The 15,595-nt window shown below is 35.2% G+C and overlaps 1 protein-coding gene across 1 annotated transcript in view; it reads left to right on the forward strand.

Annotated features, from left to right (window-relative positions):
• The window catches only part of LOC140151185 (plexin domain-containing protein 2-like), a 112,793-nt gene that overhangs the window by 23,389 nt on the left and 73,809 nt on the right, over nucleotides 1-15,595 (forward strand). Inside the window, exon 3 of the mRNA XM_072173438.1 lies at nucleotides 538-669. Within this exon, the coding sequence (XP_072029539.1) occupies nucleotides 538-669 (132 nt within the window). The remainder of the gene's footprint in view (nucleotides 1-537; nucleotides 670-15,595) is intronic.

A 15,595-nucleotide genomic window follows, 5' to 3' on the forward strand; every position in this document is an offset into this window, starting at 1 on the left:
CAATAGGGCATGCAATGAAGGAAACTGCAACTTTTACATTGGTATCTTCCGTGTCTTTATTTCTTGAACAATTTCAACGAATGAGGTTTTAAATTCGAGCTAAAAGATGCAGCTATTGGCTGCAGGTTCCAATTATGACAACTCTGTCTTTGTTTAGGATATATATACAGGAGGTGAACATAACTGGTACCTTAATTTTTTGGCTTACTGTATATATACACACCTAATGCATGTATAGAGGTGATTCACCTGAATGCAGCATTTTCCACAGAATACACAAATTTTCCTGTTTTTTCTTTAACCCAATTTCAAACTCCCCACCTGCCAGTCACCTGCCTTCTTCAAGTATGTGAAGTGATCAGAATCATATCACATCGGTGTGATCATGAATATCAATGTGTTCCTACCTACACCCCTTTCACAAACACAACACTTACGATCAATGTTATTGTATAACCACATTTTGGGTTAAAACCACAGTGTGAACGATTTTGTCTAAAAGGTTTTGCTCTGTTTTCTTTTCATTGTCTTTTGCAGGAGAAGGGCCACAAATACTACAATTCTTCATACTTTTCCCAGTCCAGGGATCTTTACATTGACATGGAAGGGGAGTTGGAATATTCTGTCATAACACATAAAGCATTATCCGAGAGCCATCTTACAGCAGGGGTAAGGCTAGTGTAAATTATTTTTGTCTGTTTTTCTGTCAGTCTGTTTTGGTGTCTGTCTGTCTGCATGTATGCCTCTTTCTGTTCATTTTCCATTAACCTTCTCAATTTAATCTCTCTCCCCCTTTAATGCCCTTATTGCATCACAAGTTATCTGTTAGTGTGTAAAATTGGAAGTGACAAAATCAGGAAACTGTATTTGATACGCATGTTACTCAGTCACATACTGTGAGTTTTGACTTACAGTAGTTGGCGTTGTATTTGCTTAAATGTCACATATGTATGGGTTGGTTAATTGAAGCTTCTGTGTTTTGATTACAAGATAATGAGAAACAAAGAATGAATCACTGCATGGATCAGTTGAAAAGGTTGTCTGTTGTCTGACGCTTGTCTACCTGTATAATGGGTCCAACTCATTCGCTTGTTCATTGACACTGGTAAAGATATTGTACTCCAGATTCCAGAAAATTACTGAAAGAAACAAAACAAATTCAGTGGTGGAAGAATAGAACACAATCTTTACTAAAGAGCTACCTGGGATTATATTTAAACTTTTTTTTTGACAAATGATTGCCCACGGTCCATAGGTATTGCACGCACAGTCTGTGCTATAAAACTACTTTCATGACAAATTAAAATTATAGTCTGTCAACTCAGTACAAAGTAAATAGACCTCGGAAACTGGAGGTATGAGAATAATATTTTCAGTATAATGCATGTGTAAATGCTTCTTTGGGGCGCCAACTGCTGCACGATTTGTACTTGCCGAGTACACCACACTCTTCATGCGTCGCGTTTTTAACACGCAGTGCGTGTAACGCAAAGCATTAACCCCCAATGCCACAGATTTACTTTATACTTCTGAGTTGACAGACTAAAGTATGAGGATAAATTTTTGACTTTTAAAAATGTTTATAGTAAAAGTTACATCAAAATTGATTCAAACCCAATAAAAATGGGCTGTCAAACAACTTATCATCGGAAACAGAAGGGTTAGCAGCTTATTTCAAACCCCATGTGTAATTTTTATTCTAAAATTGATAAAATGTTTATAAATACATTGAAATCAATATTTGTGAACATTTTAATCATTGAAATTAGTTTCATAATCACAATCAATAGTCAGCAAGCACATTTTTCTTTTTTAACATTTCTCTTCACTCTTGTTTTAATAATAAAAATGCTATTGCCACTCCGGTTTCTTGATGACACCATGACAACAGTACATACATAACCCATCTCTGCAAGGAGAATATTAAAATTTAATAAGAAATGATAGAGAACTATAAACAGGCCAACACAAGATGGAACATGAACAGATGAGCAGCCACAGCAGGCCTCATCATCGCGCCATTTTTGCCTCCGAAATTGTTATTTTTGTCTCAAATTCTTGTGCGTAATTCCAGCTGCGTAGAAATGTGTTCATTCTATCTGTATATGCCCCAAGGGTATTTTCCCATTGTTGCTGCATGAAATGAATGCATTATTATTTTACCATTGTGAAAAATTCATGATGAAAAAGAAATTCAGTATATTTGTCATTTCATAGCTTATTGAGATTTGAATTAATGTTTTTCAACTTTTAGGAAAATGTTTTTCATAACACTAACAGTAGGTAATATGATGTGATAGTGTACTGCTTGACTCGAGTATTCCATAAGCTGTATGCAAATGTGTACTCTATGAAAAATAAAAATATCCGATAAGTGTGTTTGCCCAGCTTTATAGCATTAGGCTGTTCCAGTTTAAATACATACACCCCCTATGGAAGATATGACCTTAATCTCCCACACAGGGAGTGTGAATTTCAAATGGAGTTACCTGAATGGATGACTCTATTTGAAATCTACACCCCCTGTGTGGGAGATTAAGGTCATGTCTTCCATAGGGGGGTGTATAGATTTCAAATGGAATGGCACATTAAATCTTGAGCTCTAAATACACAGAAACGCATCCGTGCATGATAACTATGTGCAATAGCTTGTGAGGCAGCACATTTTTGTTATGGTAAGAGGTTTTTTTTCGTTAGCATAGAAGTGTGATCCCAATATTTGATGATTCATTTTCACCCTATCCTGGCTGACAGATACAAATTTCCATTAGGGTACTTCATATGTTGTTGGCATTTTTATACAAATATGATCAAGCATGCAGTGGTGTTGACCGTAGTTGCTATCAATACGATGCAAATTAGGCAACTCGATACATGCCTCCGCCTTTCACGTACGGAAAAAAGAAGATTTAGTATCGCTGAAATCCAAACAGATCAAAATGGTAACTAAAACTGATTTAAAATACTGGTCTTGAATGATGCACTCACCACGGTAGCTAACAGTATATGGTTGAACAAATCAAATTGGTAACTAAAACTCCTTAAAATACCATGCGTGAATGATGTGTTCATAACTGTGCAGTAGCTATAAACAATTATTTACTAAAAAAACATATTGAGTAATATTCATTAGTAAGGTCATTAGATTAGACTCTTGTTTATTATGTTGTATTCAATCAGCAGATAACTAACTCATTTGAAAAATTTAAAAAAATTCTAATAAAAGCCATTAACTTATTCGAAAAAATTACATTACAAAAATCCCAATATTTTAGCCCACTAGGTCACTTTATTTTGTGTACATGTAATATATAATTAGATACAGCTGAACGTCATGGCAGCTTGCTCCATTATGAAATCATTTTCTGTGAGTTTTAGTTGTATGGTAATTAGCATTCTGTATTTTCAAGTGGATGTGCAATATTTGCCCAAGGCTAATTTAACACAGAATAGGATTTTATTTAAAAAAAGTTTAGTTGATATGAGTCGGCTATCAATAGTGCACTAAAATGTGCTTCTTTCAAAAGGTCATTAAAAGGGATCATTAGGGATAATCTCTGAAAAAGGTGCTATTGATCGAATCAATTCATCATAAAATGAATTTCTTTTGACATATACTATTTGAGTCAACACTTTTGATTGATGCATTTATTCATTAATTTAATGAGTTTTATGGTCAGTGGTCATCTGCTCGAAGCTACATTAGAACCTTTGAGCTTTTTGTTTATTTCAATTTGAGTACTACATACGAAATGACCACCTCAAACCTCATTACATCACATACTGTCACATGCCATGTACATCTTGTATATCCTATGGGCTGCCCTATTCCTTTTTAAAGGATTTTTTAAAATATTTTATTTGTACCAAACACAATTTATGGTATGAAAACAACTTAGCAAATATTCAAAGCAGGCAGAGAGAAGCCCATCACCTTAATACATGTACAGTCATGCTAGCTGGTAAAATAAACCCATTTACACAGAGCTGGCCAAATTTGAACTCAGCTTTATTTGTGTGTTAATAAAACAAAGTCATTGTGACTTATGTTTTGAACTCTACTTTTATTTGGAATTCGACTTCTAATGATGACGCAGAGTAGATTTTGTTGAATTCAAACTCAACTTCAAATCGCAATGTTGCAGTTTAATTAGAATCGAGTTCCTAAGCATAAGGCCCCTAACAGTCAATTTTGAGTTTCCCGTCACATAATTTCTGTAAACAAGTGAGGTAACTTTTTCATTATTCATTATTTTTCTGCCTTTCATTATATGACCAACACACATGTAAATGTGTTGTTATTTGCCGCTCACTCACTTGAAGATGGATGTTTAGCCCAAATGAGATTCAAAAGTATATTAAAAAGAGTCTGCAAGGTTGACAGCAAAATGCATGTTTTAATTTTGATTTTTCCACAAAAAATAAAGGGATATTCATAATTCTTTTTGCAAATATAACCAGTTTTTATCTGTACTTTTTGGAAAATCACAATAATGAATTCAAGTGAGGGTCAGATAATGAAGTGAGGGCGGGTGAAGGGAAACTCAAAATCGACTTTCCTTGGCCTGAAAGTAGAATTCACTTTTGTGTTGAAGTCTACTACCTTTCTGGGTTTGGTGTTAATGGTGTAAACAGCCTGTCAAAAATTAATGATGAAAATCGTTAGTGGAAATCTGAATTTGATTTTGTTACCAAGTTGACTTCTCTCTGTGTAAATGGGGGTCATAGTTTTTGAAAGTTTATAGGATCTTTTTCAACATCCACATTAGCAGTGTGACTGAAAAGTAAGAAGTTGTAGGTCAGCAATGAATGAACCTAGCATTTAGCTCTAGGTTCAGGGACACTCCAAACCCAAAAAAATAAATAACTTTATGGCAATTTACCCGAAAATGCCTGCCTTTTTACCCGAAAATGCCATTTTATAAACACTCTGTATCAACGTATCCAGAACCTGTCAAAAATCATATTTGTCTTGGGTGCTTTAAAACTTTGACCTTTTGGATTGCAATGGTTAAATGATGAATGTGTATTTGAATAGAGAAATCATAAAAGATTGAATCCTTGTTTTTTCCTCTAAAGCAGCATCACAACCCATTTGATATGTATTAAAAGCTTTTAGCAGTCACCTATCATTAGTATAAAATGAATAATATATGATGAGGATAGCTTGGAACCAATCTAGCACTTTATTATGCATCTTTCTCTCTCTATCTGACCTATTTTCATACCATAGAATTCCATCTACAAGCATATGCCTCAAAATGAGTGTTTTTTGTCTCGTTTTTTTGACGAAAAAAGATGCCAAAGGCAGCCACCTTCCATAAACATATTACAAAAGATTGGGCTTCAATTATACATGTTTATGCAGCTACATGTACCTGTGTCAGTAATGTAGTTTGTGCAGGGTGCCTGCATTTTGTTATTTTCATCAAAAAACAAACCCAACAATTTAGAGGACTTATATTTGTAGATGGAATCTAATGGTAGTCTATTATAATTGGATATTCACATACACACAAAATATATAACAAAATTTCAATATTAATTATAATAATTCAAAAACAAGGTCCAGGCTAAGTATGAGGGATAAACCATGAATGACATGTTAAAACAATCAACACATTCCACCTTAATTTCTATGATTGCTGCTAGTTTGGAGACCAAAGTTTTTCATTTTACCAGTAAAGAAAACAGAATTCAGTGTTTTGGTGGAAACCCAGTTTATGTCATAACTTCTTGGAGAAGACTTTGTCAGACTAATTAATGTCATTTTATTCTTTGCTTTGCCTTAAACACTCCAAATTCATGCTAACAGTAATGGTCTGTCTATGTTGAGGGTGCAATTTAGCAATTTGAAAATGGTTGGAAACTGATATTGCAATTCACAAAACGGAATTTGCCTTTTTGAAAATAGAAAACTTTGGTCTCTAAATTTATAGTAATAGTGACCATGAATGATTGACTAATTAGATGAACTGATGGATGGACAGACAGAAGATCAACCTAGTGAATTTATTATAAATAAATGAGGAAATTAAAGGAGTATTTCGTGATCCTAACATCCTCTATTTATGTCATTTTTCATTAGATATCCACGAAAAAACCTATTCCCAAAATTTCAGTTGATTCCGATTTTATGCTCATGAAGTTATGCATGATTATATGTATTACACTGCTCCATAGACAATACGTTGTAATTTCGTTCTGGTGCACCAGAACGAAATTCAAATTTCACGATATCTTTGCTAAACGAATTAATCTGCAAGAAATATATTGTACATAAACATTATGTAGCCAGAGGTTTCCAGTGATATAAGGATCTCAACTTTTTTCGAGAAAAGTGGGGGAATGAGGCTGTGGATCACAAAATGCCCTTTTAAAGAACAAGTGAAAACAAATTTGATTATGATTCTGTACGAATTGAACCTGATATTGTCGTCATTTTATTTAATCTTATGTCATTTTATTTGAAACTTTATGATATTTATCTAATATCTAGCAATAGAGAACCATAACCAATTATTTTTTAAATGTTTTTATACATTACTAACTTGATAAGAAAGACTCGCAGCGACAGCCACCTTGCCAGTGACCGATGTTTCTAAATAAAACCTGTTATGTATAGCATCAGATAAGTTTCACTCATATTACTGTGTAAGATATGAATAGTGACATTCTGCATAGCATAGTCCTTATCTTACAAATCTGAAATTAATTTAAAGTGTTGATTTCAATAACCCATGAAATGTGATACAAGTTAATACTTGATGTTTCAGCGAAATAACTTGCAGTGTCTTGAATCTTGTGGTATTGAAAAATCACCCATGCATTAAATTATTATACATATTAAATGACATCAAGTACAGAGGAGTAAAACAATGTATTCTACAAGGTGTTTAAAGGTATAGGTGATAACCAATTTGAAGTGAAAATTTATTGTAAGAGAATAACAACACCTCAGAGAACATTACATAAGAATACAGGGGGAAATGTTCCCCCAGGGTAGGATTTTCTCTCCTTTATTTTTGGCAAGTAAGCAACAATGAAATGTAAAATAAATAATTAAATACATAGGTGGTGATATAAATGTACATCAATTTGGGCATGGAATTCCCAGGAAAGAGAAATCATCTAAGTTACTGAAAGAATGTACCAATCAAAATATATCAAATCATGTCAAGGGTTTTCACTTCAGAATTTACTAAAAGATAATGAAAACATTCTTTCAGCAGGCTCAGAGCTCATAGATAATTCTGGACAAGAGTAACTGTGAATACATATAATTTAAAATGCATTTTGATGGTATCCTGACACTAGTATGCTGTTTGATAGGGTTTTCCCACATATTGTAAGTGTGCTAAAGGGCAAGTAACACACTATCACTTGCCATGGACATGTGCAGCATGCAAATGTGAATGGAAAAGACAAAAGTACAACTACTGAAGGTTTAAGTTCTGGAGTACAAATATACAATTTATAATATATATTGAGGGGTCAGTGACACAAAGATGCAACTCCGTTTTTTACCCGAGTAATTACCCGAGTAATTTGAAAAGCAAAACACAATGAGTGAATCTTGAACAAGTACAATGTATATTTTAAATGTCACCTATGCAATCAAGATCGGTTCTATTTTTCCTGGAAACAAATCAGGAAGTCTGTGGACAACACAGTGTACATACAAATGAAATGAATCTTGAACCAATTGAATGTAGCTCATGTACTGGCTGTCATTGTCACTTACAATGTAGGTGATGAAAAACAAACCTTGTTCTACCAGCCCCGACCAACCCAGAATTTCCGTTTTGGATTTGTAAAGGTTTTCTATATGCATGTAAAATTATTTAAATCAGGCATTTTTGGCCGAAAGTGGATCCAGTTTGATCGAAATTACTGCATGTATTGTATGCATGTAAAATCAGTTGTTTGGGGTAAAACAGATTTGTTTTGAGTTCTAACTGAAACATAAATAAATGTGAGCGAAGCAAGGGACAAAACCGCAATTTGTTTACTGATTTTGGTGATTTTAGATTCATTTAGAGAAAAAAGTAAAAAACAAACATGACTGACTGTCTGCCCTTGGAACAGTTTTTTCTTCTGTTGCTTAAGCATTATATCTACAAATCCAACTTCCTCTAAATGTATGCAACTTGATGATGCATATTCATATGTGCAGCTCATGTAAAGTTTCTGAATATATGCTTCCAAATTTTCTCCTAATAACATTACTCCTAAAGCTGGTTAAGAATACACAGAAACCCCATTATCTCAAGCAGGGATCATCTAAATACTGGGAACATTTTGTGCACAACATACTGAAAATCTTGATAAAAGAGGTATATTATGTAAGCTAGAATATGTCACCCGTGGTGCATTTCAATCAGGTGCGAGCTCCTTTAGATTCTTATCCTTAACGGTGACATTCTATCAACCTAATCAATAGCTAATATCAGCCCTTAGCCAGGGCAGGTCCTACCAACAGAATTCCTTATGAATCATTTAAAAAACTTGGAAGCTTAGAACCTTTTTTTGACTCGGCGGTATTTTAAAATAGAGTACTGCCGGTTGTGCATCTCCATACTGCGAGGCAATTTTGATGAATTGGATATTTACTGTGAAAAATGCGGAGGAAAATCACAATAATCTAATTGCAATTTGGATACAGACATGGGAGTAATGAAACCTGTTAGTCTATATTAATTTGATAAGCACATAATGCATATTATAATGTGTATGATTAAAGTCTTACGTACCCCAGAGCATTCAGCTTAATTCCAATATTTCATTTCTTCTGCATATTGTATGAAAATTAAATGAGGAGATTGTACTGATAAGAATCATTATGCTGGATAATGGTGGCTTCATAAGCCTTCTTGGCCATGCAGTGTCAGTCTTTTTTTCGCCAGCCCATTCGGGCTGGTACCTGTTTCAGGTTTGGGGTCAGTTTACTCAAGAGATTATATTTTAGTGGTATTGGAATGATTTTTTTTTACTTTTTGTGGTTAAATTTTTTTAAAATATTTTAATTCGATTTGTTAGGAAAAGTAAGTATGTTTTGCCGCTTCAACGAACTAAAAAACGCAGTGAGTATTACCAAAGTTATGTTTGAACTAATTAATTATGACTTTAAAAGTTTAAAGGCCTAAATGTAACAATAATAGTTAATATATATAGCATCATATGGTCAGCAGAAGAAAATCTGACATCACCTATGATGTCATATCAGTGTCCTTGACCGGGGTCCTTACTCCTTGACCACTGAACAGCGTGATATCATGTTGATAACAGATCTATAGAATCAAAATCTTCATCATATCCTCGGATCATATCACAGATTCTCAACAATCTGTGATCATATTGATGTGAAAGTAGTTATCTATCATATCCTGTGTCGCTTTTATGGATAAAAATGACTCAAAATGTTATTGATGAAATGGTTGCTATCATAAACATCAGTTTTGTCTTTTCAACGGGAAAAATCCGATGCAAAATAAAGTTTTTAGGGCCTAGCTATAATATGGGCATAATTTATGCATATAGTATTGAACAATGTACCCCATTTGACATGCACTTATAGATAAATAAATTGTCTTACTTTATTAATTTAATAACTTCTTTATTATAAATAAAATGACACATAACTATTTGATTCATAAAATTACATTCAACAAAATGATTGAAGAGAAAACACACAAGGCACTAGGCAGACTGTTATAGAATGGAGTATGTAAGATGCCATGTCCATAGCTTCGCAGGAGTTTCCGACTAGCAATCAACATGATCAGCACATTCAGAAAAACACAGTTTAAGAGTGAAGATTGTAGTGAGTAACCAGTCCTTTATAAATGTGCTGGCCACTATCTATTATAATATAGTAGGCTTAAACTATACATTGCGAATTAATTAAGTTATTTTAAAATAAAATGTACATGTAAGTTAACTCAAACCGCAGTGTATATATCGAAAGCAGTGAATCCGGACATTCATAAGCGAAGATATTGAGTTCGTAAGTTCTGGTATTACAAAATTGGAAATTGAGATATCGTGGGTAAAAAGCTGAAAAGACAAAAAAAACCAACGACAACAACAACAACAACAACAACAAAACAAACAGACCAGAACAATTTGGAGTACATGTAATGAATTAAAAGAGTTGACATGAGATTAGGAATTAATGTTTTCTGCTGTTTCAGTGTGCATGTTCTCATCGTTGATGGTTTGGTGGACTGTCATGTAGATGTAAGCGTGATCCTAAAAATGCCTTTCACATTGACCAAAACTAATTACAAGACCTCTTCTACATTGAGGCTGGCTTTCCCTTTTAAAGGGAATTTTTATATACTCAATAGATACTGTGAAGAATGAGGGCAGAGCATGGGTCACTGGTTAGAATTCTCTCTTCCAGTACATGAGGTCCTGGGTTTGATTTCTCCAGGTGGTGGGAAAACTTGCTGGGATATTGACCTGGAAAAATTAAAGTCTGAATTTTATTGGCAAATCTTCCACTCTCCCCATGATGCATTTAGAGTTGGGTAAATGAGCCATGAAAGAATTCCATCCTTTGGAGGGGACTAATAGGAATTATAAGGTGATATTTGCACTTATTAATTGACCTTTTCGGTAAATCCCATAACCCTTTGCGAGTACACCTGAGAACTCATCATTTGACGTCACGCCGACTTGCAATGCGCACTAACGATGTTCCATAAACGATAAGCGATCGGCGCAGAGCGGCGTGATTTAGAATGACGAAGTTCTTAGGTGTACTCGCAAAGGCTTATGGGATTTACCAAAAAAGGTCAATAGTAGAAATGTCTACCTGCAGAAGAAAACAACAAAATTATACCAGTTGAGCGAACATTTGGTTACTTATGACTTAAAAATCAAAGATCTATGGTTTGTCCTCATGTTATTTTCCTACAATCAACTTGATTTACAGTGATCCATTAAAATATCAAACTAACCAGTTAACTTGATGTAAGGTATATATATTATCAGGGCATTACTGAATATTAACTGATTTACCAGGCAGAGGTAGTTGATCTGATTAAAGACCATATTCCCCGAATAGCCATATTACCATGGTAACAAGGACTTGTCAATTTCTCTTGAGGTAACTGAAATCACAGTTTGAGTCAACATTAACAATTCATTCATTTACCGCTTGCCACTCAATTATTCCCAGATCCATTGCCCTTTGCAAAGTGAAAACCAAAATTAGGCTTTTAGCATTCTAAGGCACAACATAGTACATGAACAAGTATAAGTATGATGGGTAAGGAGGGAAAGCTTAAAAGTTTGAGTTTGAAGTTACAAGTAGTGTTTTTAAAATATGTATTTTAATATGTTGGAATGAGGGACTGAGGGATAGCAAGCAGGGTCAGAAATTCGCAATCAAGTGCGAGAATCCTTTTGGATTCTCCATGTGGAATTGTGCAAGAATCCATGGATTCTTGCCATATAACTTTGTATGATAATTGATATTACTTAAATATTTACGAGATTGTGGGTATGTGTGTGGGTGGATGACTTAGAGAATAACGATAGGAATTTTTTTTGCCTATCTCTTCGTGTGATAGCGACAGGCAGGTCCAATATTTTGAGTAGTGGATGCCGGCGCAGCCGGTATCCACTACGATAAAAATATTGGACCTGCCTGTCGCTCATCATAGGTAGAGGATAGGCAAAATAAAAATTCCTATCGCTTATTCTCATTCTTAGTCAGTTAAATATTATTTTAATAACTGTAAACACTTTTTTAAAGCAAAACTAAGTTACCGTCATAAAAACTCCCTCATTATAAAATGAACGAAACTTGTTTACAACTTCACGTATTCTGTTGCGCTGCATTGCTAGCGCGTCGCGTATTCCGCACTAGTCACGCATTACAGCGCAATACATACGCCAAGCACCTCTACAAGCGTGTAAGGCATTATCAAGACGCATGATGACGGGGTCGCTTCACGGCATGATAAACGGCACCAAATCTTGCGATTGTCCAATCAAAAATGTGTCTACGAACTAGACCACTCCCACTGACTAAGAATGGATGTTGGTGTGCATCTTTAGACCTGCAAACATGCAAATGCGGATGCACATCCAAAAACAAAATGATAACTGAGGACACTCGCCAACTGCGGATATCCATTCTTCCCTTTCCCTACCTGTGTAAGACATTGTCTTATTTGTTTGTATACAAGGTCCTTTGTTAGATAGGAAAGGTTGTAGGTCCTCATTTGCAGGACTTTTCAATTAGGGGTGTGCGTGAAAGTGAGTCAATGGAGAGAGAGAGAGATACAAAAATATTTCACTTAAACCATAATATTTTTAAGGATTGCATACTATACTCCCTCCTTTCACCTAAACACAGCATCTGTAACCATCTTACACCTCAAACCATGAGTACCTTTATATTGATAGACATTTACAGAGTTACACCATGTGAAATTATGAACTATTGATTTTCATCATGGCAATTTCAAAAAGCAATGCCATTTCAAAATGCAAATATTTGCACTAGCTCTGTTCACTTGATTACCTGCTATCCAGGCATAAGATGGCTTTGGACATCCTGTGGTCATAATTCCCATGCTTAAACATGCTCAGATTACTGGCAATGCATGTACAATGCACTGTAATTTAAGTAGAGTTCCTGTCTGGATAGTGATTTTTAGCATGTATAGTACACAGTGTATTACCCATCTTGGGATCTGAATTCGTAGTTTGATACAAGGTATTTTACAATTGTGAATTAAAATGCAGAAATTAAAGAGCATCATATATAAGACAATTTTAAGAGTAAGAGAGTTAAATTACAGAATGATTGACCTCGCTGTCTTTGAAGATAACAAAATGACCCAAACATATGCTATCTATGGTAGATAGTCAAATGAATAGAATGACATGCTATCTATTGAAGATCACACTGAATAATAAAAAGCAAATGTGCAGAATGATACAAATTATGTTATCTACTGAAGATACCAATGGTGCATAATGATACACATGGGCATTTTTGCTTGACAAAATCAAGTGAATTATTACTCACTACAATATTTTGTCCTTCACATCGAAAAGAGACTAAGGAACACCGGAAACCAGTTTTCCGGTAAATTGGATCAGATGACCATATCAGTCATACCAGATGAAGTCCTCCGATGTGAAGGACGAAATAGTGTAGTGAGTAAAATTCACTTGGTTTTGTCAAACAAATGCCAAAATGTTCCTTTTTGATACACAGTATGCTATCAACTGAAGATAGCAAATGTGCAGAATGATACATAGTATATAATGTTATGTACGGAAGAGAGTAATGGTGCAGAATGAAGCATGGTGTATTATCTAAAGAAGATAGCAAAGGTGCAGAATGAAGCATAGTTTGCTATCTACTGAATATACCAAAGGTTCAGAATGATACATAGTGTGCAGTGCTATCTACTGAAGATAGCAAAGGTGCAGAATGATGCATAGTATGCAGTGCAATCTACTGAAGATACCAAAGGTTCAGAATGATACATAGTGTGTAGTGCTATCTACTGAAGATAGCAAAGGTGCAGAATGATACATAGTATGCAGTGCTATCTACTGAAGATAGCAAAGGTGCAGAATGATACATAGCTATCAACTGAAGATAGCAAAGGTGCAGAATGATACATAGTGTGCATTGCTATCTACTGAAGATAGCAAAGGTGCTGAATGATACACAGTGTGCAGTTCTATCTACTGAAGATAGCAAAGGTGCAGAATGATACATAGTGTGCAGTGCTATCTACTGAAGATAGCAAAGGTGCAGAATGATACATAGTGTGCAGTTCTATCTACTGAAGATAGCAAAGGTGCAGAATGATACATAGTGTGCAGTGCTATCTACTGAAGATAGCAAAGGTGCAGAATGATACATAGTGTGCAGTGCTATCTACTGAAGATAGCAAAGGTGCAGAATGATATATAGTGTGCAGTGCAATCTACTGAAGATACCAAAGGTTCAGAATGATACATAGTGTGTAGTGCTATCTACTGAAGATAGCAAAGGTGCAGAATGATACATAGTATGCAGTGCTATCTACTGAAGATAGCAAAGGTGCAGAATGATACATAGCTATCAACTGAAGATAGCAAAGGTGCAGAATGATACATAGTGTGCATTGCTATCTACTGAAGATAGCAAAGGTGCTGAATGATACACAGTGTGCAGTTCTATCTACTGAAGATAGCAAAGGTGCAGAATGATACATAGTGTGCAGTGCTATCTACTGAAGATAGCAAAGGTGCAGAATGATACATAGTGTGCAGTGCTATCTACTGAAGATAGCAAAGGTGCAGAATGATATATAGTGTGCAGTGCTGTCTACTGAAGATAGCAAAGGTGCAGAATGATACATAGTGTGCATTGCTATCTACTGAAGATAGCAAAGGTGCTGATTGATACACAGTGTGCAGTGCTATCTACTGAAGATAGCAAAGGTGCAGAATGATGCATAGTATGCAGTGCCATCTACTGAAGATACCAAAGGTTCAGAATGATACATAGTGTGTAGTGCTATCTACTGAAGATAGCAAAGGTGCAGAATGATACATAGTATGCAGTGCTATCTACTGAAGATAGCAAAGGTGCAGAATGATACATAGCTATCAACTGAAGATAGCAAAGGTGCAGAATGATACATAGTGTGCATTGCTATCTACTGAAGATAACAAAGGTGCTGAATGATACACAGTGTGCAGTTCTATCTACTGAAGATAGCAAAGGTGCAGAATGATACATAGTGTGCAGTGCTGTCTACTGAAGATAGCAAAGGTGCAGAATGATACATAGTGTGCAGTGCTATCTACTGAAGATAGCAAAGGTGCAGAATGATATATAGTGTGCAGTGCTGTCTACTGAAGATAGCAAAGGTGCTGATTGATACACAGTGTGCAGTGCTATCTACTGAAGATAGCAAATGTGCTGATTGATACATAGTGTGCATTGCTATCTACTGAATATACCAAAGGTTCAGAATGATACATAGTGTGCAGTGCTATCTACTGAAGATAGCAAAGGTGCAGAATGATGCATAGTATGCAGTGCCATCTACTGAAGATACCAAAGGTTCAGAATGATACATAGTGTGTAGTGCTATCTACTGAAGATAGCAAAGGTGCAGAATGATACATAGTATGCAGTGCTATCTACTGAAGATAGCAAAGGTGCAGAATGATACATAGCTATCAACTGAAGATAGCAAAGGTGCAGAATGATACATAGTGTGCATTGCTATCTACTGAAGATAGCAAATGTGCTGATTGATACATAGTGTGCATTGCTATCTACTGAATATACCAAAGGTTCAGAATGATACATAGTGTGCAGTGCTATCTACTGAAGATAGCAAAGGTGCAGAATGATGCATAGTATGCAGTGCCATCTACTGAAGATACCAAAGGTTCAGAATGATACATAGTGTGTAGTGCTATCTACTGAAGATAGCAAAGGTGCAGAATGATACATAGTATGCAGTGCTATCTACTGAAGATAGCAAAGGTGCAGAATGATACATAGCTATCAACTGAAGATAGCAAAGGTGCAGAATGATACATAGTGTGCATTGCTATC

This window comes from Amphiura filiformis, chromosome 4 (assembly GCF_039555335.1).
Source record: "Amphiura filiformis chromosome 4, Afil_fr2py, whole genome shotgun sequence".
Taxonomy (NCBI): Eukaryota; Metazoa; Echinodermata; class Ophiuroidea; order Amphilepidida; family Amphiuridae; genus Amphiura; species Amphiura filiformis.